Source organism: Amblyomma americanum, chromosome 5 (genome assembly GCF_052857255.1).
Source record: "Amblyomma americanum isolate KBUSLIRL-KWMA chromosome 5, ASM5285725v1, whole genome shotgun sequence".
Lineage (NCBI taxonomy): Eukaryota > Metazoa > Arthropoda > Arachnida > Ixodida > Ixodidae > Amblyomma > Amblyomma americanum.
In genome coordinates, this window is record NC_135501.1 from 167364141 (window position 1) to 167390056 (window position 25916).

General features: G+C 49.1%; 1 protein-coding gene across 4 annotated transcripts; it reads right to left on the reverse strand.

Annotated features, from left to right (window-relative positions):
* LOC144132995 (long-chain-fatty-acid--CoA ligase 4-like) lies at positions 1-25316 on the reverse strand. 4 transcript variants are annotated; one of them, XM_077665775.1, is made up of 4 exons: positions 25150-25316; positions 24022-24089; positions 2504-3355; positions 1-1621 (listed from the first exon to the last, which is right to left on the reverse strand). In XM_077665775.1, exons 3-4 carry the CDS (start codon positions 3218-3220, stop codon positions 188-190), a joined length of 2151 nt encoding a protein of 716 aa, XP_077521901.1. In that variant the 5' UTR covers positions 3221-3355; positions 24022-24089; positions 25150-25316; the 3' UTR covers positions 1-187. The 4 variants fall into 4 exon arrangements, with proteins under 4 accessions (XP_077521901.1, XP_077521900.1, XP_077521899.1 ...); XM_077665774.1 differs by lacking the exon at positions 24022-24089; XM_077665773.1 differs by lacking the exons at positions 24022-24089; positions 25150-25316 and adding an exon at positions 19155-19391.
* Between the last annotated feature and the right edge of the window lie 600 nt (positions 25317-25916).

Below are 25916 nucleotides of genomic sequence, written 5' to 3' on the forward strand. Positions count from 1 at the left end.
TCAAGGCTTGAAATTTTATTAATTCCATCGTCCGGTATAGGTAACGCTTTCGACAGAACATGGTGGGTGAATATCATACATTATCGCTCATTGCATAAAAAGAAAGTTGTTCAACCAATGAAACACGTCTTTGAACACTGCTTTTCTAAAAGCACTCGAATCACTCCCGGCTCCGAAGCCGCGCACCTCACACCCGACGCAGTCTGATGTCCTCTCCCGACCCGTACAGCGCGTCAATGTCCCGCTGGTAGAAGGTCTGCAGCGGTCTCCGACGAAGCTTCAAAGTGGGTGTCACAAGTCCGGAGTCCGGCATCCACTCCTCGGAGCACAGTTTCACCTTGAGGGGCACCTCGGTCTTGTGCAAGTCGCTCGACCTCGCGTACGCCAAGATCAAGTCGCCGGCGGCTTTCGCCACCTCCTCGTCTTCGCACAGTTCTTTCAGCGTGGCCGCCGGCTCTCTGCCGAGCTCCTGAGCGATGCGCTGGAGCTGCTTTAAGTTTGGAGCTACAAGCGCCACGAGGTACGTGTGCAGCGAGCTGCCGTACGCGAACACGTTGTCCACGAGTGGGCACGTCTTCAGCACCGTTTCTACGCGGCCGAGCGAGACGTACTCGCCGTACTGAAGCTTGACGAGGTCCTTCTTGCGGTCGATGATCTTGATCGTGCCGTTGGGGAACATCTCACCAATGTCTCCGGTGTAGAACCACCGGACGCCGCCTTCCTCGCGGAACGACTCCTTCGTCAATTCCTCGTTCTTGAAGTAGCCCTTGGCGACGGCGTTGCCACCGATGACGATTTCGCCGCGAGGGTTGGGCTTGTCCGTGATGCAGTAATTGCCCTCGGGCCAGTCCACGAGTCGGATGTAACCTTCGGTAAGCGGAGCTCCAACGCAACCCTCGCTCACGTCTTCGGCGTCCACAATAGTAGATGCACCTCCTGTCTCGGTCAGGCCGTACCCTTCGGCGATGGGAGCGCAGAAGCAGGCTCGCAGGAAGCGACGTGTGTGCCCGGACAACGGCGCCGAGCCGCATGCGATGACTTTGAAGTTCCCGCCGAGTAGGTGGCGGGTTTTCTTGAACAGGAGCTGGTTGAGGACGGGCGTGTCGAAGCCGAGGTCGAGCCAGAAGTTCTTGTACTGCACGGCGTAGTCAAAGAAGGCCTTGAAGAAAGGCCCCTTGGAGGCAACGACCTCACAGATGCCCTTGCGCAGCCTGTCGCAGATGAGCGGCACGCAAGCGATCTGAGTCGGCCGGACCAGGGACACGTCGCCGGGACATCCTCGGGCCAAGGCGGTGCCGTTGTCGGTGAGGGTCTGCGCTGAGGAGTAGCCTATGCGTGCGCCGACGGCGAACAGGTGTAGCTCGGCGGCCAGTTCGAACATGTGCGCCAGAGGCAGGTAGGCGATGAAGGTGTCCCCGCTGTCGGAGACGCCGTAAGTCTGCGAGGCGACGGCGAAGGCGTTCAACTCCACCACGAGGCTTCTGTGCGTGGACACGACACCTTTGGGCACCCCGGAGGAACCACTGGTGAACATGATGATGGCGACGTCGTCACCCGTCGGGGCGCACTCCGGCAGCTCGTAGTCTGCGGCGTACTTTGCTAGACTGGAGAACGGGATGACCTGCAGCGAGGGAACGAAAAGAGACCGGTCGAGAAGTGAACATGTATAAAAGATTTAGATGGGTTGTGGTCTCAAACCTTAGTGCAGCTCCAGTAACGCGCACTTTACCAATAGTTTCATGCTAGGAATAAAAAAAAGTCGTCTGGTGGAGCCGCCGGTACGGCAGTTCATCTATCATGGCAACCATGAAACGTAAATGTACATTCTTTATCAAAGCCCAAGGGGTCTGCTGCTGAGCCCTGCAGCGCGGCTCCTTTTGCATATTCAGGGACCCTAATCTCACGAAGGCAGGACGAACTTCAGTCGGGGGCCAGGGGCTCCTCAAGCCGTCGAAGAACGACTTTTTTCTTTAGCCTCCTGTACACCCTGGTGTACGAATAAAAAAGTGTGAATGAATAACCCTCCCAAGCTAAGGACTGTCAAATGGGCTTAAGAGCCCCCCTACACTGCTTGGAAGCAGACCCTTTGGGCTGTACATTTTTGACAGACTGCATTAACAGGGGTAGTTATGAACGCACTTTGTGGGCTTATATATTCAGACTAAATTTTAAGTTTTCATTTTAGTGTCAATTTTTAACAATAGAATATTTGGCCTATAGTACATATTCTCCATTTCTTTCCTGCATGCAAAGGTTGAAAGAGGTCTCTGTGCAGAAAAAAGAGCGCCAGCGCAGGTCATATATACAAGGCACAATCTCAGCTTCACTCTTTGCTTACTCCTCCTACGTTACAAGTGTGTACTCACACTCTGCATGGTCTGCACCTTTATCTATTATCACATGCTCCGCATACGGAGAAGGAACTTCTTGCCTTATGGTTTTCGCTCTCAGATATTTGTTTTTGTTTGGCTCCCTTAAATGAGACGTTGTATACGGCACTAACCTGTGGACCACGAGACAGCGTCGCCGGAGACCTCGTGCAAGCGTTCTCCATATAGACAACGTGCGTCAGCGATGGCATCTTGTCCGCCACACTGAGCACCCGCGGTAGGAGGTCCGCAGAGGTGACCAAGTGCGTCACTTCTGTCTCGTTGATGGCGCTCACGATGCCGTCGTTGCTGAGTGTCGCGTACAGGGTCACCAGCGGCACGTTAGTGCGGAAGCAAGCCTGCGCCGTCAGCATCCATTCGACTCGCGTCTCTGCCAGGATGGCCAAGTACTGGCGGGGCTTAGCGCCAATGGCCAGCAAGCCGCGAGCCGTGAGGTCAATCTGGTGGTCCACCTCTTCGAACGTTTGCCACTCGTAGTCTCCTAGAACGAGCTTCTTGAAGACCTTGCCGTCGGGCTGCTTCTCCTCTCGGATTTCCAGCACCTCTCGGGTTCCGACCGCGTGCTGCTTAGCGTGTAAGCGGATGGAATTGCGAGCCACTTCGTCCAGAGTTTGGGCGCCTTTCATGGATTCGACCCAGGCGCTCTTGACGCCCTTGTACGGAGAGGAGGGGTCACCCTTGATGAGGGGCTTGGCGAAACACATTCGCTTTCGCTTCCAGTAGACCCACGGCTTCGCGAAGATGGCGTAGATTGGCAGCGTGACGATGTCGTAGATGGTCCAGAGGACCTTTATCAATCCGAGGATTCCCTGAATTGCGAGTGGATGCATGTTTTTTTTCGTTGATGGACTGGTTAGGAGGTCACAGGAACGAAGCACGGGTCTTGGCCGCCTTGCCAGGCAACCCAACGGACACTTCCGGTCCCGCTTTATGCGACTGTCCCGTCTCCGCAGAAGCCTGTGGTCCTGAAAAATGGAAATACGGTGCACATTGTTAACTGGAGCTCTGGAATCGCGTTTCGGGCAAACAACTGTCACAAGAGTTTGATACTTTAACATTTGGTCCTCAAGCTCTTGTGCAAATGCTGGGTGCCGGAATGCACAGTGTATGATGCTGCAAGTTCCTTACCGGAGGAGGTTACAAGAAAGGCTAAAAATGACGCTCAAGTGTAGAGATACCACAGCGGCAAGGAACCACTGACTCTCGGTGCATTGCACCAATATTCGCGATTACGTGTACATTACTTTGCACGTACTCGACGCTCACCTGCCATTAGACCACCGAGGACCAAGCTTGAACGCTACAAAGTGTCGTATTCACGGCACATTCGTACATCATGCGGTCGTTTACGGCGCGTACACCAATCAACGTATAGTATTCGCGACGGTGTACCAGGAGAAAAATCAATTTAGCAAGCGGATTCATAGCGGTCTAGATCGTGAAACAACGCGCTCAACGAGCGCTTAATTAACGCATAGGATTCATCGCGGTCGCCGTCTGCTTCTGCTCACCGTCTTCTTCGTCTGCTCTTCATAACATGCGGATGGAGGTAGAAACTGTATCAGGAAGAGACACACACTAGACTAGTTGGTCTTTAAAGCACATGTCCATGTGGGCGTAAAAAAAAAAAGACTACAGAACACGAGTTGGAGTGGGGAGCACAAATGAAAAATGAGAGAACGCGACAGAGCAGATGGTATCGCTTCACAGCAAAAGAAAAAAAAGAAGAACGAGTTTTCTGGGAAAGCAGCGCTGAACAAACGAGGACAGAGACGAGGCGACAAGGACGGGCGCTGCTTTCCCAGAAAACTATGTACCAACACGCCCAACTCGCCGCATTAAGAACGAGTTGTTTTTTTGCATACCGCGCTCTAGATTGCGGTCACGCTGATTACCCTCCGTCCGCCTCTTAACTCTTGGCCGATCCCCTGTAGTGTGGCTGCGTGCCACTGGACGCTGCGATAACGTCAAAAACAACAGAACTCCGGTGTCGTCTGTCGACTGCTGCAGCGAGTGCTCCAGTTACCCGTCTGGCGCCCTTGTACCGTTTTTTTCGTCATATAGCTTGGGAAGACAAGCGTCCGCTATGTCGCCGTCGCAACAATGGCGGCGATATCGTGCGTTCGTCCCGTTGTCAAAGTACGTTCGAACGATGCACTCCGACCTGTAAAGACACGTGCCTGTCGTCTGGACGTTTTCTCCGGAGTAGTCATGAAAGGAGGAAAGAGCGGAGACAGCATTCAAACTATAGGGCTCGCGATTCATGGCATTGGCGTCTATCGCAACCGCACGCTGCCGACAGGAAAAAAAAAGGTATTGTTACGAGCGACACACTGCTTACGAAACACCGTGAGGAACAAAGTGTCCCGTATTCCACTGCGTATAATCTTCGTTAATCGGGTAGTTGACCCCATCTTTGTCTAAGTACTTAGTAAGATAACTCGACGCACCAAAGTGTTTTTTGTTCTTTCAACCCTTCGTGAGTCTGCTTAAAGAGAGATGGCATATGTTTTAGAAACCGATGAGCTTAAAAAAGTTGAATGTGTAAAACTTGCTCGTTAGGCACGCGAAGTTCCTTTGGTCTAGCATTTGAAATGGTGACGTAATCGCCGATTAAAATCGCGACGGACTTCAAGCTTCTCCGCAGCGCACAATGCCAAGCGCATAAACGCCTGCCTTGGTGGAAAAAATGAACACTACAGAAAGAAAAGCCCGCCGAGTGTTGTTTGGCAGCATCCAACCAGGCGCGGCGGAGTGTGGGTGACTACAGCGGTATTTTGAAAGCATACCTTCCGGGACGTCACACTGAACTTCCCCGCACTTCTCCAGTGCTTTGAGAAGAAGCACAAAAACTCAATCGTTGATTACGTCAATATTTTAAATGCTAGTGAAAAAACAGTTGGCATGATTTACCTACGGCCTATATAGATTTGAATCCTTGAATATCCCGAAATTCTCAAAAAAAGTGGTGCAGTTGCCTTTTAAACAATAACAGGACATAAATCCCCCAAGGGAATCCCTAACGGGGAATTCACTTTGGACATTCCCCTAAAGATTTGACCAACACTGTTCCCACTTCGAGTTGTTCAATTCGCTCTCGCTATACCATATGCCAGCCATCCAGGGTAGCTCACTTGGCAGAGCGACTGCTCCGGTGAAGCAGTGGTTCCGGGTTCGAACCCCGGACCAGAACGAATTTTTCTTTAACTACAGGGTTTGTGTGGAAACTGTATACAGCTTTCCTTTGTAGCCGTATGGCCACGATTGGATGGGCGCCAAGGAATATTTACTCCTTTATTACAAATCTACTCCACTTTGGGGGATTGTCCTAAAGGTTTGACCAATACCGTCACGTAGACGCCGGAAAATGTATTCAGCTGTACGCAGCCAAATGTCACACTATTCCGCTTCCCAAAAGTTGCCTTTAAAGTGTTCACAGAGCTGTAACTAGAAAAAAGAAAAAGCTTTGCGCAATCGCTATGCCTGGCATCCAGACATGACACCTTTGGCAACGCAAACGAACTTACTCGCAAGTCAGGTGCTTCTAAGCAGAACGCTGGACTCGGGAAGAAAGTACAAACAAGACATGCCAAGTACAGCCCCCAAGAAAAACAGCTAAAGCACCGCAAAAATTTTGTGAATTAGGGCAAAACAGGAAGGATAGTTATGTTCCGCCTTATGGATATAACGCGATTTAATGCCCATATACGCGGAAGTGGTCATTCTCAACTTTACATTCATATGTCCCTGAGAGTCCTCATACCACTCCTTGCGCAATGGTGCAGCGGTTAATAAGGGATGCACCACTTCCCTGCGGTGGCAGGGGCTGCCGCCTGTGGAGCTTGTGAGACCAAGGTTGCTCTTCCCGAACAACCTCTCGCGATCAACCATTCATTTAACTGACACCTGCCAGTGCGGTTCTCGTTTTCTCACAATCCGGTGGGTAGGTTGTGATGACCCTGCAATACCAGGTGACCTAACTTGCCCACCTAGGCTGCTTCTCTATGGGTGGCTGCTTGAGCCACCCTAGGCCACCCTATTTATCGCTCACAACGCCGACAGACGCTGAAATCGGATTTTCTGCGTAACGGGGCCTTTAACGCTATCGCGTTAGTATAGCAGTCTATAGACAGCAGTATACGGCCTAGAGACCAGTGTAGGCAACACATAGACAGTAAGACAATTCCTCCACGTGGCGGTGCTCCATCACCGATGCGGCCTAACCGGATCCCTCTTGTATGCAATCGTTGAAGGCAGTCGACTGCAATCTGAGCCATTTATCGGTTTCGAGCATCCCGTTCAATGGACTTCGTACTCGTGCTCCCGCAAGCTCCCGCCCTCTTCTGATTTCCGAAGGTTGCTGCATCCTCTCCACACCGTATCTCTCAAATGAGTGTCTCGTGTGAGTGAACGGTTCGAGTGCCGTTGGCGTCAAGATGCAGATAAGGCCGTGCTTATTTACTCATCACTGAGCCCCTTTGAGTAGCACGGCGGCTTGGAGAAAGCGGACCTTCCTTGAGGACGAAAGCTCTTGAATACCTGGAATCCCAAGGACACGTGTACACGGAGGTGAAGCGGTTGTCAGGGGAAAGAAGCGGTTGCTCCCTTGAGGCTTCCTGCAGGCCCGCTTTTGTTTTGAAGGCGCTATTGTTTTTGGGCCACTGTGTGAAGTGTTTTCAGCGGGGTAACCTCCCTTAAGTGCCTCTGTGCATCGAACTGCACGCTTAGACTTTGTAGGATAACAGTGATACAGCACGCAGTCGATTGTACAGTTCTTCGCTACATCCGAAATCAGAGCCGATGTCGTTCGATATGTGAGCCGAGTTGGAGTTTCTTTTTTAACGATGCTTCTCCGTCGTACGAAGAAAAAACCGAGGAAAAAATCTATGCGGCAATGTGGCGGCTCGAGCTCTTACAAGTGTGAAAACTTAGCTGCAGCACCGCCAAGAAAATACAGCAAGTATAAAGAAAATACCCGTCCCTGATTTAGACTATGATATTCGATATCTAAAAGAAAGCAGAAAAAAATGTAGAACGCTTAAGCTTTGCATTTAATAGTGGAACGCGACAGCATGTTGCAGCGCTGTCAGGGTATTACTCATGTACGCATCCGTACACAAATACATTTCATGAAGTCAAAGACCACAACGCATTCACTAGGTCCACATTTATTTAGTTCGAACTAACGAGCCTTTCTACGGCATCCGTTATTTGTCTGTGTAGAAAAACTGTGTTGTGCCATCTGATCTATTTATGTTGCTCGGACTATTTAGTATCTGGAGGAGCCGCATGATGGACCGCCACGCCGAATCACCACGGTCGGTGCCGCCGCGGTGGCTGAGTGGTTATGGCGTTCGACTGCTGGCCCGAAAGACGCGGGTTCGATCCCGGCCGCGGCGGTCGAATTTCGATGGAGGCGAAATTCTAGAGGCCCGTGTTCTGTGCGATGTTAGTGCACATTAAAGAACCCCACGTGGTCGAAATTTCCGGAGCCCTTCACTACGGCGTCCTTCATAGCCTGAGTGGCTTTGGAACGATAAACCCCGTAAACCAAACCACACCGAATCACCACGGTCGTCGAAATCCTTGTTTCGTGAGCAATGCGCTGCCCTGCAAGAGTCGTCTAGCTGGCTCCTCTGTCGAGATGCATGTGTGTGCTTTGCAGACTTTTGATGTTTTGGAAGGAGCGGTCATGCAGGGGTATAGTGTCCTAGCGTTTTGTGGCGCAAGCATGCTGATTTTTTTTTCGGTGCTCGCTTCGCAGCTTGAAAAACTTGGGTTTTCAATTCCCCGTATCTCCACAAGGTTTTTTTTTATTATTTGGAGGTTCCCATGTTACAACAACAACAACGCCGACAGCGGCTTTTCTGCGACACGAGCTTCTTCTTCTTCTGTTGTTTCCAGGAAAAATTAAAAGGAAAGTGCACAGGCCTGCCCACTGGCTCACGCTGAGCCACAATCGCTACCACGTGCAGAAAGTAGGGGAGTTTAAAGATATGATAGAAAGATAGGATAGAAAAGACGTGCGCTGTAATGACCCAGGCCGATCCCGGAGGCAGTGCAATACCGGGCCAACCGGTATCGCACGCTGTCGCATTAAAATGCCACAATGAATCAAAACAATCTGAGAAGCACAAGTGTTTAGCACAAAAGAACACCGGTACTGAATAATTTCCTGTGTTCGAAGATAAGCGGAGGATCGAAGAGATGCAATATCAGTGTAACAACATCTGACTTATAGTTCAGCGGAAACCGCAGACAAAATGCGCCGGAGCATTTGCTGTCGCGAAATTGGTGCATTGCCCCGGAAACTTTCCATTCATCTGGATGATGGGTTGAGCAGGAAATTTCGCCAGATTCGACTCTGCGCGGCTTTGTAGTCTAGGTTTCCTTTTTCCTCTCGGAAATACAGAACAGGAGGAAACGCGCCGTAATTGCAGCAGTTATCATGTGCGGCGTTCAGAACAACCGCGCAGTCAACAGATCCCCAGTGACAAAAGTGAGCCGGGGCCGTACGACATATGCATGTATATCTATGCTGCACATACGCCCAACAACAGCCGCTAACAACGGGCATGTCCCATCAATACTTCAAACAATTAACGTAACTGTAGTAGTCGTAGTAGTATATAGCACTATTAATATACAGCATATTGCTCATAATGGCCGATACTCATGGCAGCAATCGTGTATTAGCAATGGCGGCTATTCCAGTAACGCTAAAGTAGTAATACGCATTTCCTTATAGTGCATGCAGTGAGGACCGGATCCAGCCTTCGCTGCATTAGTAACAGCCATCATCATCATCATCATCATCCTAGATACGTAATCGCAGGGCAAATTCTATCTCCCACTGGTCTCCGTTTAACCCTGTCCTGCATCGGCCGCGGCCAAACCTGTGCTACGAATTTCGTAATCTCATCTCTCCATCTGACTCTATGCCGCCACCGGGAACGTTTTCCTTCCCTTGGCGTTCCCTGCAGTGTTGCAAAAGACTATGCGTTATCTGTTTTCCATGATATATACTACTGCCAAGTCCATTTCCTGTTCTTGAATTCGACAATACGATGTAATGAAGTCTAGTTTCTTGCTTAATCCATGCGACGTTCTCTCAGTCTCCCAAGGCTACCCCTGTACAATTTATTTTCCTTTCCATCTCTCTCTGCAGTGCCATGATTCTCTCTCAGCCTTCTTAGGTTACCCCTGTTGATATCAATTTCGTTTCCATATCTCTATCTCTGTGCAGTGCGTTTAATTGGTTTAATCTAAAGTGAAGCTTTTTCAAAGCCCTTTACTTAGCGTCGTCATAGGCGAATGTCGGCAGGATATACGACCTTCATATTTCTTGATATTTCTTTATAACGATATCGATAAGCTATTGCTCATAACTTGAGAGTACCTGGTCAAATGCGCTCCAACCCATTCTTATTCCCCTGACGATTACTTTAGTACTATCTTTACAATCACAGTACGTAGCCATTCTGCTTTTACCACCTCCAAGGAATTCCTTCTAAGCACACCCCTTAGCGTCCGACTGAAAGCCATAACGTAATCTCCTGCAGGCTCTCACAACTGATACTGTAGTTGGGTTCAACTTAAGCCTACGTTCAACTAAAGCTCCACCCATACTGAGGGCCGCCGCACAGAATTTCTCCGCGACGAAAAAGTAGTCCGTTGTTGAAACTTTTCTTGCCATCTAAGCAAGAACCTTATCACAAGTAATAAATTATAAATTCTAGAATTTTGATACCTAGCTTGTTTAATGCAGTCAAGCATTAAAAAGTTGATTTCGTTTGCTGTTGCGATTGCCCAGCGGAGTAATACAGGACGCCGCGGACCGTGGCCCAGTGTTAGCAACGGCTGTTTTTAAGGCGTTAACCTCTTTTGGCTCATGAGTGCGATGGGCGGAATTTGTAGACGGAAGCTGTACACGGAAGTTGTAGGCGGAAGTCTGCGGACGGAAGTTGACCGCACAAACTGTCAATCAACAGTTGATAAGCAGCATATGTGTAATGAAAGGAAAAACAAAAATTAAGAAAAATAGAAATAAACAAAATGAGGACAAAAACAAAATAACAAAAAAGTAATGAAATAACAAAGTAAGGAAATAAAAGAAATGTAAAATGGGGGAGAAAGAGAGGACAGGGAAAGGCCTTCGCATTTCAGTTCATAAGCAGACTTAAGCGAAAGCCTGTAATTTTTTTAAAGTTGTATACTGCTATGAGGTTCTACAGTACGCTTTCTCGTGAGAAACGCCTCAAGGCATGGCAAGATGTTCAGCGGTCACGAAGATTTAGATTCTGATTCGCTCTTCCGCTTGAGAAGTTGTCGGTCAACATTCCCGCTCTTGTGAATAATAATAATAATAATTGGTTTTGGGGGAAAGGAAATGGCGCAGTATCTGTCTCATATGTCGTTGGACACCTGAACCGCGCCGTAAGGGAAGGGATAAAGGAGGGAGTGAAAGAAGCAAGGAAGAGAGAGGTGCCGTAGTGGAGGGCTCCGGAATAATTTCGACCACCTGGGGATCTTTAACGTGCACTGACATCGCACAACCCACGGCCGCCTTAGCGTTTTGCCTCCATAAAAACGCAGCCGCCGCGGTCGGGTTCGAGCCCGGGAACTCCGGATCAGTAGCCGAGCGCTCTAACCACTGAGCCACCGCGGCGGGGCGCTCTTGTGAACGCAAAATGTCTTCCAAATAGAGCTGCGTACGAGCTTAGGCGACCTAAGCTTTGCTTCGGTGTTCCGTCACCTCTTCATGATCCCTCTCGTGGGATATCACTTGTGCAGCGTCGGAGGAAGCACAGATACGAAGCCTTCGTGCTATATATATGTGTCATTTCCTGGCTGCGTGCCAGATACTGGGGCTTCGCTATCGCGCTGCGGGTGGCCTCACACATCGTACGATTCCTGCTGCAACCCGAGCATACACAAACGTGAGAAGTGACGAACGATCACGCGTGAAAGCGGAAACGGGCGTCACCGCGGAGATTAAGACGAGTAAAAATTGCGTTTCCTTAAAACACGCCCTCTTGACAGTGCGTGAAACCAGAGCATGCGGTGCACGAACGGCAAATATTTATAGTTTTTTCTTATTTACCGTTGTTTTTGTTTTCTTTTTTCTTCGACTAGCCCACGAACAAACCGCAGCGTGGTCATATATTTTCAGTATTTATTCTTACATCATAAGATTGAAATGGGGAGTAACGTTACAAGTGACCTTGCGGTGATGTCCAAAAATTCAAATTATATCTAGAGTTACATTTCGCGGGTGTGTAAAACACGTAATTAAATGTAATATTGTAATAAAAATTTATTTTCGCTCTCTTTAAATGTACATGTATTCGCTTCGAAATATGCATTAACTGTACTTATGTTTTTTATTTCCTCCTTTAACGGCCGCCTTTGGAAGGTTAAGAGGACGACTAAATGCTGTTTTTTTTATTGCAGTCCTTTTCTCTTCACTATAATTTACTTCTTCAAGGGATGAAATACATAGGCAGCTATGGAAACTGAGTTGGGACCAGGGCCTGCTTTCATCGAAGCCGTGTCTTCACAATATGCAGGGGTCTTTATGATCAGGTTCTACAGCAATGACTGTGCTATAGTGCGTGCAGCAGTAGTAACCGTATACTCTGGCGTATAAAAGAAAGCGCTGAAATCAGAATCAGAGGTGCAGGCTGCTTGTTGAACAAAATCGATTGCTGACTGCCAGAAACCCTCTTCGTTCTGCATTAAACACCCGCCGCGGTGGCTCAGTGGTCAGGGCGCTCGACTACTGATCCGGAGTTCCCGGTTTCGAACCCGACCGCGGCGGCTGCGTTCTTATGGAGGCAAAACGCTAAGGCGCCCGTGTGCTGTGCGATGTCAGTGCACGTTAAAGATCCCCAGGTGGTCGAAATCATTCCGGAGCCCTCCACTACGGCACTTCTTCCTTTCTTGTCTCATTCCCTCCCTTATCCCTTCCCTTGCGGCGCGGTTCAGGTGTCCAACGATATACGAGACAGATACTGCGCCATTTCCTTTCCCCCAAAACCAATTATTATTATTATTATTATTATTATTATTATTATTATTATTATTATTATTATTATTATTATTATTATTATTATTATTATTATTATTATTATTATTATTCTGCATTACCCGGTGCAAGCTCTATATAACTAGGCACGCCTTCAAGGCGCCAAGCTGTACTGCCTGAACAGCGGTATACACGAGTAACTTCGTTAATATAGACCGTAATCCCGATAATTTGTTCTACCTTTATGCTTGAATCCGTCTCCTTAATCCTTGCGGCCTAAAATTCGTCATTAACACTCAGAGACAGCGTCTTCTTTTTCTAAAATACTCTTGGAATAAGAACAGTTCTCACGGTTGTCACGCCGACCGTATGTAATATCAATAATAATAATAATAATAATAATAATAATAATAATAATAATAATAATAATAATAATAATAATAATAATAATAATTGGTTATGGGGGAAACGAAATGGCGCAGTAACTGTCTCATATATCGTTGCACACATGAACCGCGCCGTTAGGGAAGGGATAAGGGAGGGAGTGAAAGAAGAAAGGAAGGAAGAGGTGCTGTAGTGGAGGGCTCCGGAATATTTTTGACCATCTGGGGATCATTAACGTGCACTGGCATCGCACAGCACACGGGCGCCATAGCGTTTTGCCCCCATAAAAACGCAACCGCCGTGGTCGGGTTCGAACCCGGGAAATCCGGATCAGTAGCAGAGCGCCCTAACCACTGAGCCACCGCGGCGGGTAATAATATCCATATCAGTTTCTAGAATTTCGTAAACACGGTTACCCTTGGCGCTATGGCTAAACAGATTTTGACTATTTCGACAAGATGCGTGTGCTGGAGAGGTTGGTTTGCCTGCGAGCTTCTCTAAAGCGCGTGTATCTTGGCGCGATGTAGCCAGAATTCGTTGGGCCGCAGCGCCGAGGGTAACATCGTTTTTAAAATTCTAGAAACTTATATGGATATTACATACGGTGGGCTAGACGCGTGTCAGTAATTAAGGAACTTAACAGTAATAGGTAAAAAGTTAACAATTCGATATTAGTTAGCCAGTCTGCTATTCAGCCCGTCCTATCTGTATTATGATGTACTACATCGCTGACAATGGCGCGCTGAAAAAAAAAGTTCTAAATCAAAATGCCTAGTTTTAAAAATTGTGTAAAGTGGTAGGTGAAACACCTTGTATATAGTCGTATCGGCAGCAGCAAAATGATAAGCCAGGCGAGCGCCTGTCGTAGTTTTGAATGTCGTCACGCTTTCTTGGCAACCCAAGTCGCTGTCGTCGATATACTTTTTGGACGCGCAGTGGGACATATAGCGTTTCAGTCTGAGCTGCGCACATTATTCGCAGTTTTTACACGTACACGTACTGTTGCAGTTTATCAACCTCGAACTAGAGGCACTGCAAAACCGGACTTGGGGTGGTTGACCCGCTGGGCCTCACAGGGGGGCGTGATGAACAAGCCCAATCTTCCAATTTTTAGCCTCGCGTTTCTTTCTCTCTTTTTTTTTTGCGTCACGCCACATTTTATCGGAGCCCCTTTTTGAGCTTATCCGCCACTACGAGCAGCTTTGTTTAATCGCGTCCGTCGGACGCTTTGATAAAACTCAACGTACAACCGTACAATCGAGGGCGTGGCCGCCGCCACAGGTCGCGTTCGCTTGCACCCACTTCTATAAGAGTCACTGGAAAAAAATTACAGCATTGCACTTAGGCCTGCTTATTCGCGGAAATGCGAAAGCCTTTCCCTGTCATCTTTCTCCCTCCATTTTTCTTTGTTTTCTCTACCATCTTGTGTTCCCTTTTTTCTTTTGTTTTATTTACTTTTTATTTTTCCTCATTATTTTTTATCTTTAGTCCTTCCGATATATGTTGCTTAACAAATGTTGCTTAGTGAACTTTTGCATTTTTGCTTTATCTACCACATAACTTATGACTGACAGTTCGCGCAGACAACTTCCGTCTGCAACTTGCGTCCACGCCTCTCATGAGCCAAGAAAGACTTACGCCTTAAAATACTTCCGGCGCATGGCCGCCTCGCCACAGCTGGAACATCGATGCGCGGAAGGCTGTATACACGCGGGAGCAGTATCAAAGGTAACACGTGAGCCCGTGTCCCCACGGGCCGGCCGTCCACACGTGGCTGTTCTGAACACCGGGAGCACTCCCCTTTGCACTTCCGCGAGTCGTCTGCTTTTGAAGACAGGCCGTCAGCACGCAGTTTCATACAGTTATGAGAGACTCTACGGAAGGCGGTAAGCGCCAAATTTGAACTGGTTCGAGCGCACACTCCTGCTTTTAAAAGTCTAACGCGCCAACTTAAGGGTCCTGTTTAGCAGAAAATCCGGCGTCGTCGTCGGCGGCGGCGCCGTGAGCGAAAAATCATCAGAGAAGTAACCTAGGTGGGTCACCTCGGTCACGTGACCTTAAGGAGTAAACACAACCTGCTTACCAGATCGCGAGAAAACTGCCCACCGTGGCGGGGGCGGTTTAGTTTGTCGTTGGTCGCGACAGGAGTGTATAGATTGACCAATTCCTTATATATGGACATCGACCCATTAACGCTACCACGTCATGCCCTTAATACGGCGTTCAGGAGTCCCCTACAGTCGTTTAAGCATTGCTCTTGAAATAGTTATTGTTATTGAAATGGATCCACGGAGCGTACCTACAAACTTTAGAACAGCCACAGCCCCGCATCCGGTCCTCACCAGTCCCTGCTCGCCTGTTTTCTTACATATATAATCGATGGCACAAGGACTGTGTAAGCGATGGCGCTCGAACGCAACGCATAGTGGGGCTTGCTCTAATGCAGTTGGTTTGGTTTGGTTTATGGGGGTTTAAAGTCCCGAAGCGACTCAGGCAATGAGGGACGCCGCAGTGGAGGGCACCGGATAATTTCGACCGCCTGGGGTTCTTTAACGTGCACTGACATCGCACACGGGCCTCTAGCATTCTGCCTCCATCAAAATGCGACGGCCATGGCCGGGATCGAACCCGAGTCTTTCGGGTCAGCAACCGAGCGCCATGCATAACCACTGAGCAATCGTGGCGGCCACAGATGAAAGAGCCGATCTCACTCAGGGTAGACCGCCGAATCACGCTCTGCAGATGAAATAAAGTGGAAGGGACAACGGCTGTGCATCGATAACCTCGAGTTCAATAATGTAAACTGACATCGTACGGTTGCCCCGCCGCGGTGGCTCAGTGGCTAGGGCGCTCGACTACTGAGCCGGAGTTCCCGGGTTCGAACCCGACCGCGGCGGCTGCGTTTTTATGGAGGAAAAACGCTAAGGCGCCCGTGTGCTCTGCGATGTCAGTGCACGTTAAAGATCCCCAGGTGGTCGAAATTATTCCGGAGCCCTCCACTACGGCATCTATCTCTTCCTTTCTTCTTTCACTCCCTCCTTTATCCCTTCCCTTACGGCGCGGTTCAGGTGTCCAACGATATATGAGACAGATACTGCGCCATTTCCTTTCCCCCAAAAACCAATTATTATTATTATCGTACGGCACTCAGCGGCAGGCGGATAGAGCGGAAGTGCTTCGGACTGAAAGTTTTATTCCAGGTGAGGCGAATCAAAGAACCCGTCCTGGGAATGTCGAAGCAACTGTGTTTTCGATCATGCGCTAGCTATGGCGAAACAGCCCACTTTTAACACAGGAAATGCAGGTGCGGTTCATTCATTTTGCGATGTGATGTGTGCGGTATAACGTCGGGAAGCGACATGGGCTTCATGTGGTTTGTCATGTAGAATGTGTAGATGTGGTTTCAAAGGACTCACGCACAGATGCCAGGCACTGCAAAGCACGATGGCTGTACGATGCCAGTCAGCCAACCTAATAATTATACAGGGACATATATTGACTTGTATCTCTAAATGGGTGACGAGTGAGTCACCATTTCAAGGAATACATGCTTCGCACTCTTTTAAAGCAAAAGCTATACTGGCTGCGAACTTGCGATTTCGCCGTGGCGGTGCTCCGAGGAGGCACATGACGTCACAACGCGCGCCTCACCGCGGAGCCGAACCGGTCTGGTCGGGCCGGCGGCGGCCGGCGCACTCAGCGCGAAATAGAGACGCGCTCCAAGTCTCCACCAGTGCGGTCAGAGTGCGCCGAAGCCGCCGAACGCGGCGGCGGTCAAGCGCAGTTGGAGTATAGAGGGTCTCGCTTTGGCCGACGTGACGTCGCCATGCAGCGCGCGCGTTACGCCAGCGTAAAAATGCGCCTTAACAGAGCCTGCGCTTAACCGCTAACCAACGTATTCAATGGCGGCATCTATGGGAGCCACTGAAACCCCGCGCACACTCACTGAATAATAATAAAAAACCTGTGCCGAGACTCGGAATCGAACTACGGCCTTTGGCGTTTGAGGCAAAGATGCTACCACTCCGCCACGATGTCTTTTTTTCTTTTTCTTTATTGCATGGAAATATTGCCGAAAAGAAAAGTCCAAGAACGCTTGCGCCACAAAACACCAGGCCACTTTACCCCTGCATGACCCCTCCTTCCAAAACATCAAAAGTCTGGGATGCACACACATGCATCCAGATAGGGGAGCCAGCTTGGCGGCTCCGCCACGACGGTTCAAGCTTTAACCATGAATAAAGGCGAATCTAGTGAATGCACTCTTCCGATGCAGAAGTCTCCGCGCTTTCGCTACGTATATCCTGGCCTAACAGAGCTAGGTCATCAGCAGTTTTAAAGCGAAAGCTTTACTGGCCGCCGGTTGAGCAGTTTCGCGCGATTCCTGGAGAGCCATGCTGCGCATGCGCGAGGAGCAGTGACGACACACAGCGCATTTCTCTCTCTCGCTCCCTAGTCACAACTGTGCATGCGCCACTAGTAGCACCGAGCCACAGGTGTCCCACCTCTGCGCACCGCCGCGTCTTTCCTCAAAATAATAATTGGTTTTTGGGGAAAGGAAATGGCGCAGTATCTGTCTCATATATCTTTGGACACCTGAACCGCGCCGTAAGGTAAAGGATAAAGGAGGGAGTGAAAGAAGAAAGGAAGAATAGGTGCCGTAGTGGAGGGCTCCGGAATAATTTCGACCACCTGGGGATCTTTAACGTGCACTGACATCGCACAGCACACGGGCGCCTTAGCGTTTTTCCTCCATAAAAACGCAGCCTCAAAATGCAACTTTCAATTTTCAGTTTTCTCTTTCTTTCCTTGCCCGCCGCGGTGGCTCAGCTTCTTTCCCTCCCTCCTTTATCCCTTCCTTTACGGCGCGGTTCACGTTGCGCTCTCCTCCGCTCGCTTCGCCAGCTGCGTCGCATGCCTGATAAGATGTCAGAGGATTGAAAAGGAGAGCTCGCATGCACCTCAACCAAAGTTGTGTCGTCTTTAATGCGACAACATAGCCAGACAACCAGACTAACATGGACTTGCAATCAAGATTAACCAAGGCTAACCATGCTATGCCTTAGCTTTCGCTACGTATATCCTGGCATAGCCGAGCTAAGCCACTAAGCCGCAGCGTTCATTGGGTGACCAACCTGTCGCAATCAACCATTAATTTAACGGCCACCTGCCAGGGTAGGCGCGTTGCCTATCCAGTGTGCGGAACGCACTCAACGTTAGAGGCCAAGCCGCGTCTACTTACCCGACACACTGCAGCTTTCGCTCTCTAACTATAGCAGTTGAACCGCAGGTATTTTTTTTTGTGACCTCTTTCTTCTTATTTGTTATTTACATGAAGGCTGTCCGCTTTATTCTGACAAATAACTGAACGGTAACTACTCAGGAGACAAGGGAATGGAAAGCGGTGCTCGTTATGGCATACATCTTCCGCCATCAACGGTAACTACTATGGCATCTGCACTGCTTCTCGACCTCTACACCTTTCCTTTTATTAAATTACTTTCTCTCTCTCTCTGTCTCTCCACTGCTTCTGAAAAGCCAAACTATTTTATCGGAGAAGGCATATTATTTGTGATTTAAAGCTTCTTAAATCAGGCACAAGCAGACTGAGGAAATCCATTGGGCTTTTTTTTTCTTTAACGTGTCACGTCGCGTGATTTTGAAATTTATAATGTCGCCTCTTAAACGGCTCCTGCCGACGCCTGCGGAGACTGGCCGCTACTTATTTCCTTATAAAGATATCTTCACAAGGACTGAACAGTGTTTGTCCGTTTGGATAAGGGCATAACCTCGAACAGTTTCTTTTGGCTGGATTTTCATAGGCATGCATACCCGAAGTGGCTAGTTGAGACACAAAGTTTCTTCCCTAGCAACATATCATCATAACCATCATCATCATCATCACCAGCTAGACTACACCCACTGCAGGGCAAAGGCCTCTCCCATGTCTCTCCAATTAGCCCTATCCTTTGCCAGCTGCGCTCACCGAATGCCCGCAAACTTCTTAATCTCATCCGCCCTCCTAACCTTCTGCCGCCCCCTGCTACACTTGTCTTCTCTTGGAATCCACACCGTTACCCTTAAGGACCAGCGGTTGTCTTGCCTTCGCAGTACATGCCCTGCCCAAGCCCATTTCTTTCTCTTGATTTCGACTATAGGATGTCATTAACACGCGTTTGTTCCCTCATCCACTCTGCTCGCTTCCGGTCTCTTAGCGTTACAGCTATCATTTTTCTTTCCATTGCTCGCTGCGTTGTACTTAAGCTGAACCGTTTCGTTTGCCTACTCCCACTGCTACTATACATAGGTCTCTATAACAGAACATGCTCCCATAAAGAAAAGCTGTGACTTACGTTCTCACGAAGACGTCCGCAGATCGGGGCTGCGATTGCGCGTTGCAGATTCACTATACACAGGCTCACTACACACTTTCGGAACGAGCCGTGGGTGCAGTTGCCCCCAGTGGTTGTGATATGTCCCGGTAGTGCGGGCGAGTAACGGTCACGCGTTCGTAAGCTGATCGCGGCTGCTATTATCGCCGGCCGCAATCGTCCCCGCTGTAAAACGATCGCCATGTGGGCGTCGGCCAAGTCCGGGGCCCCGACTTCTGTGTACGCCACTCGACGCGGGGCCACGCTTCTCAAAACAGTCCCTCAGTCGACGCTGCTACGACACTGATGCTGCCCGGCCAACCACCAAAGCAGCACAGAGGAAGTTGCGACGCTCACATATGTGTGCGTGTGCATTGCTTTTATTTTAAGTTGCTTCCGCTGTGGCAGCAATCACTGATTTGTGGCCGTTGCAAGTGCGCTATGGTCGACTCCATAATAATAATTGGTTTTTTTTTGGGGGGGGGGGGGAAGGAAATTGCGCAGTATCTGTCTCATATATCGTTGGACACCTGAACCGCGCCGTAAGGAAAGGGTAAAGGAAGGAGTGAAAGAAGAAAGGAAGAGAGAGGTGCCGTATTGGAGGGCTCCGGAATAATTTCGACCACCTGGGGATCTTTAACGTGCACTGACATCGCACAGCACACGGGCGCCTTAGCGTTTTGCCTCCATAAAAACGCAGCCGCCGCGGTCGGGTTCGAACCCGGGAACTCCAGATCAGTAGTCGAGCGTCCTAACCACTGAGCCACCGCGACTCCATACAATTTGATTTTAAGAGCGTTCGCTCTTATCATCGCGTTTCTCGATTTCTTGGGGTCTGCTGCCACCTCCCGTCGGCGTGAAATTTACCAAGTCCGAGGAATTAAATATGGCGGCCTCCATAGTAAATCGATATAGCAACCAATTTAGTGATTGATTTGCGACGTCATTAGTATATCAAATTGGTGATTGATTGGTGACGTCACTGAAATCAATAGCAACCCGATTGGCGACGTCACTGATATATCCAATCGATGATTTATTGGTGACGTCACTTATCAATCCATAAACGTACAAATTCGTATCTCCATTGGTGCGACATCTTTTTAAAGAGCGTTATAGCTCTTACTAGCATTCGAACGTTCTTTGTCAGTCCGAGATTTCAAGATGGCAGTCGGAATAATAATAATAATAATTGGTTTTGGGGGAAAGGAAATGGCGCAGTATCTGTCTCATATATCGTTGGACACCTGAACCGCGCCGTAAGGAAAGGGTAAAGGAAGGAGTGAAAGAAGAAAGGAAGAGAGAGGTGCCGTAGTAGAGGGCTCCGGAATAATTTCGACCACCTGGGGATCTTTAACGTTGCACTGACATCGCACAGCACACGGGCGCCTTAGCGTTTTGCCTCCATAAAAACGCAGCCGCCGCGGTCGGGTTCGAACCCGGGAACTCCAGATCAGTAGTCGAGCGTCCTAACCACTGAGCCACCGCGACTCCATACAATTTGATTTTAAGAGCGTTCGCTCTTATCATCGCGTTTCTCGATTTCTTGGGGTCTGCTGCCACCTCCCGTCGGCGTGAAATTTACCAAGTCCGAGGAATTAAATATGGCGGCCTCCATAGTAAATCGATATAGCAACCAATTTAGTGATGATTGGCGACGTCATTAGTATATCAAAATTGGGGATTGATTGGTGACGTCACTGAAATCAATAGCAACCCGATTGGCGACGTCACTGATATATCCAATCGATGATTTATTGGTGACGTCACTTATCAATCCATAAACGTACAAATTCGTATCTCCATTGGTGCGACATCTTTTTAAAGAGCGTTATAGCTCTTACTAGCATTCGAACGTTCTTTGTCAGTCCGAGATTTCAAGATGGCAGTCGGAATAATAATAATAATAATTGGTTTTGGGGGGAAAGGAAATGGCGCAGTATCTGTCTCATATATCGTTGGACACCTGAACCGCGCCGAAAATCAAGACAGATACTGCGCTATTTCCTTTTCCCAAAAACCAATTATTATTATTATTAAAACGTGACCCCATCACGGGCCGGCACGGCGGCCGGTTTGCCTCCTACGCTGGCGTTCCACTGCCACTTGGGGTCGCCATTAGTGACAAAATCGTTAACACGTTTTGGCGGGCTAGTTGGTTAAGCATCTTGAAAAAACAGCGCGAACAAAGACGAGCACAAAAGACAAGAAAGCGAACGACACGGCGCTGACTAACAACTGAGGGTTTATTGCTGATCACACAAGTATAAATACATAGATGTCGGCAATGAGGGGAAGGTTTACAAAGTGCAAAAAAAACCAAAAACAAAACATAAATGTGACAACAGCAGCATAAGCACGCTAGAAATCAGCAGAGATTATCAACCCCCAGGAGTGACAGCTCTTTTTGCAGAAGTGTTAGCGAAGGGGTACTTATACATGCATTTCCCTGCTTGAATATGTTGTATGCCTCGATAATTTCCCTCGCAGTTTTTTCCCGATTTTTGGCAATGACCTTGGTTTCATGATATAGCGGTACGCACTGTGTTTTCTCTTTCTTTGCCCATTGTTGTGCTTTCCGCGCCTGATCGTCTGGCCGGTTTGTGCCGATCTGTTAATGAGTTCAAAGGAAAAGTGGCGAAGTGCACAACTAAGCACCAGTCACGCTTCGTCCCTTGTAATAAGGGGGTTGTTTATAACATCCCTCTGCCCTGTGGAGGGCAGTACGTTGGACAGACGGGACGTTGCATAAATAAAAGGCTGACCGAACACAGCTATAAGGTGTCAAAAGTAGTTTCAGGTCATCTCGGCATTCATTGCCGGGATTGTGAATGGGCAAAGAAAGAGAAAACACAGTGCGTACCGCTATATCATGAAACCAAGGTCATTGCCAAAAATCGGGAAAAAACTGCGAGGGAAATTATCGAGGCATACAACATATTCAAGCAGGGAAATGCATGTATAAGTACCCCTTCGCTAACACTTCTGCAAAAAGAGCTGTCACTCCTGGGGGTTGATAATCTCTGCTGATTTCTAGCGTGCTTATGCTGCTGTTGTCACATTTATGTTTTGTTTTTGGTTTTTTTGCACTTTGTAAACCTTCCCCTCATTGCCGACATCTATTTATTTATACTTGTGTGATCAGCAATAAACCCTCAGTTGTTAGCGCCGTGTCGTTCGCTTTCTTGTCTTTTTTGCTCGTCTTTGTTCGCGGTGTTTTTTCAAGACAAAATCGTGACTGGCCCGTTTGGAGCAGAGGGCTCGGAGTGATGGCAAACGAATTGCCACAATTCGGCGCACAAAGTTGTTAGTCGAATTGAAGCCTGATTCGTGTGAGAGATTCGTACCGACGACTTTTGGTCCTCGTTTGTCCTCGAAACCGTAATCGGCCACCTTTAGAGGGTCGTGGTGGGTGAACCAATGGCTGCAGAGGGTTGCGGGTGGTACCAAACGAATCGTCGTTTCGTGATGTATACACGTTGGTATCCGAATTTGTCGAAAGCATTGGTGAAAACAGCTTACGCTCTTCACTTGATTTCGCATTCGCGAATCATTAATTTTTTGGGGGTAAAATTTGGCTGTGTAGCTTAAGAAGGACCAGTTTATGCAGTGAAATATGTATTTGCGGCTAAAAAATTGTAATTAAAAATTAGTTTAATTTTTTTGCTGCCTCTCGATTCGTCGCGGCGGTGGCTCAGCGGCATAATGGCGCTAGACTGCTAACCCGAAAGACGCGGGCTCTATCCCGGCTGCGGCGATTCCATTTCGATGGAGGCGAAATTCCAGGGGCCCGTGTGCTATGCGATGTCAGTGCACGTTAAAGGACCCCAGGTGGTCGAAATTTCCGGCGCCCTTCACTACGGCGTCCCTCATAGCCTGAGTCGCTACATGGGGATGGTAAACCCCCTTGTACTGTACTGTACTGTACTATACTATACTATACTATACTAAACTTGCGACGTCTACGATGACGTCGGAAGCAATAGAGACTACGCGACCCAAGCTGAAAATGATGGCGTTGTGGTATCGCCTCAGAGATCAGAATCAAAAAATTTCTTCATTGCAGTTTGCTAGTGAAAATGGTTTGTGGAGGCTGACCCGCGCGTCCATTGAATAGTCTCCAAATGGTTCCTGGCCTGTACCTAATTCAGCGCGTCTCGAAGAAAACTGGAACTGTTGGTGTAATGTGAAACCGGAAAAAACCTGGCGCTTGTTCCACTTAAAACTGAAAAAAACGAACAGCGCAGAAGTTCGTGTTCCACATAAAGCAGACTGACCCATCTGTAAACGAGTGTCGTTTCAGATAGAAATCAAGCGAACGTGGAACCGAGGTTGAGTGTAGCGACGCTGTTCAAGTCGGAAGAGCAAATGAAAACTGGTTTTGAGGAGAGGGCGTGGTGGTGGTGCCGTGGTGGAGGGGCGCCGGAAAAAATTTCCACCACCTGGGGATGTATAACGTGCACTGACATCGCGCAATACACGGACATCACGCAATACGCGGACGCCTTTTGCATTTCACGGTATAGAAAACCTTCACCTCCGTCCAGACGCGGCCGGCGCGTCCGATATTTGCTCTATATAGCGTCTGCGAGAAGAGCAGTTGTCCGCCGTAACCATAGAGCAACCGCGGCTAATATACAATAGCATGACATTTCGCTTCTTGAGACATTTCAAGGTGAGTAACTGGATCTCTTTAGTTTGAGTACATACGTTCCAACTTTTACGCATCATATTAGATCCGAACTTGTGCCTTCTCACTGCAAAAAAAAAAAAACGCTACACGAGCTCTAACATTACAAATGACGAACAATGAAATCCTAGACTAACTTCTTTATAAAGGAAGACTTGCCTCGGACCTTGCTTCAGCGCGGTTCCCTTGCTTTTGTGTCCACAGCGGAGAAGCTCACTCGGCTGCCTCTGCGTTATCCAACACACCAGTAGCGCGATCACAGGAAACTGCGTTCCCCGCCGCTGACGGAGCGAGAGGGGTAAACGAGCTGCGTTCCCGGCCAGCGTTTTACAACACCGAGTGGGAGAGAAAGGTGTCAGCGTGCTAGAGGATATAGAAACAAAGCTCCCAAATAATCCCCAGGTGGTCGAAATTATTCCGGAGCCCTCCACTACGGCACCTCTTTCTCCGATTCTTCTCTCAGTCCCTCCTTTATCCATTCCCTTACGGCGCGCTTCAGGTGTCAGCCGAGATGTGAGACAGATACTGCACCATTTCCTGTCCTCAAAACCTAATTTTCATTTCTTCCAACCCGGCCACGGTGGCCGCGTTTCTATGGAGACGAAACGCATAACGGGGCGATGTCAGTGCACGTTAAATATCCCCAGGTGGTCGAAATTATACCGAAGCCCTCCACTAGGGCAGCTCTTTCAATCCCACCTTCCCTTAATGCGCCGTTCGTGTGTCCACCGAGATGTGACATTTACGGGTCCATTACCTTTAAAAAACAATTTTCCAATGAATGAATGAATGAATGAATGAATGAATGAATGATGAATGAATGAATGATACTTTCCGACGCGCCGCGGTGGCTCAATGGTTAGGGCGCTCGGCCATTGATCCGGAGTTCCCGGGTTCGAACTCGACCGTGGCGGGCGTTGCGATGGAGGCGAAACGCTAAGGCGCCCGTGTGCTGTGCGATATCAGTACACGTTGAAGATACCCTGGTGTCGAAATTATTCCGGAGCCCTCCACTACGGCGCCCCTTTCTTCCTTTCTTCTTTCAATCGCTTCTCTACCCCTTCCCTTACGGCTCGGTTCAGGCGTCCGCCCGATATGTGAGACAGATACCGCGCCATTTCCTTTCCCAAAAAACCAATTTTTCAATTTTCCAATGATACATTCTGTGACCATGTGCTAGAAGCAAGGAGCGCATACCGCCAGCTTCAAACAGGTATACGCAGTTCGTGAGCGCTTGAAGCAGGCAGCAAAGCGCAGGTATAGAATGAGAAAGGTTAGAGCACTTACTGCACCGTGTTGCCTTCTTCGGTGATCCAAGCCGAACTCCTCCGGACCTTGCGAGGATGGCGCAGACCTCCCGCGCTTCTGTCCCGTCGTGGGCCGCTGGCCGTCGGCTCGCGCTTGGAGCGTACCTCCGTGCTCGCGCCTCCTCCGACTGCAATGTGCCGCACGCGGTCGGCGCTCCCTCGCTACATGGCGTGGAGGGAGGGTGGCCTTTGCCCCGAGCCGCCGCAATCGCCGCGACTGTAACAACGCTATCACTGAAGTGCGGAGCGAGGGGGCGAGAGCCGATTGCCCCTGGGCACGCGCTTGTGAGGTGATGGCCACCTGTGCGGTTCGCCGCGTAATCTCAGTTAAAAGGGTTAGAAAGGCACTGAGATCCGTTGTCTGCGGTCGCACGGAGTAAGGAAGGGTATATTTTATTTGCACTTATTTAAGTACCTCCTTTTAAAGAACAGTGAACACAAGAGAGAGAGAGAGAGAAATAACTTTTATTCGCACGGGGGAGAAGGCTATAGCTTAAATACCCCCCCCCCCCCCCCCCCCCCCCCCCGCCCGATTCATTCCCCTCGGCCGGAATCCCTTGGAACCGCGGTGGCTCAGTGGTTAGGGCGCTCGACTACTGATCCGGAGTTCCCGGGTTCGAACCCGACCGCGGCGGCTGCGTTTTTATGGAGGAAAAACGCTAAGGCGCCCGTGTGCTGTGCGATGTCAGTGCACGTTAAAGATCCCCAGGTGGTCGAAATTATTCCGGAGCCCTCCACTACGGCACC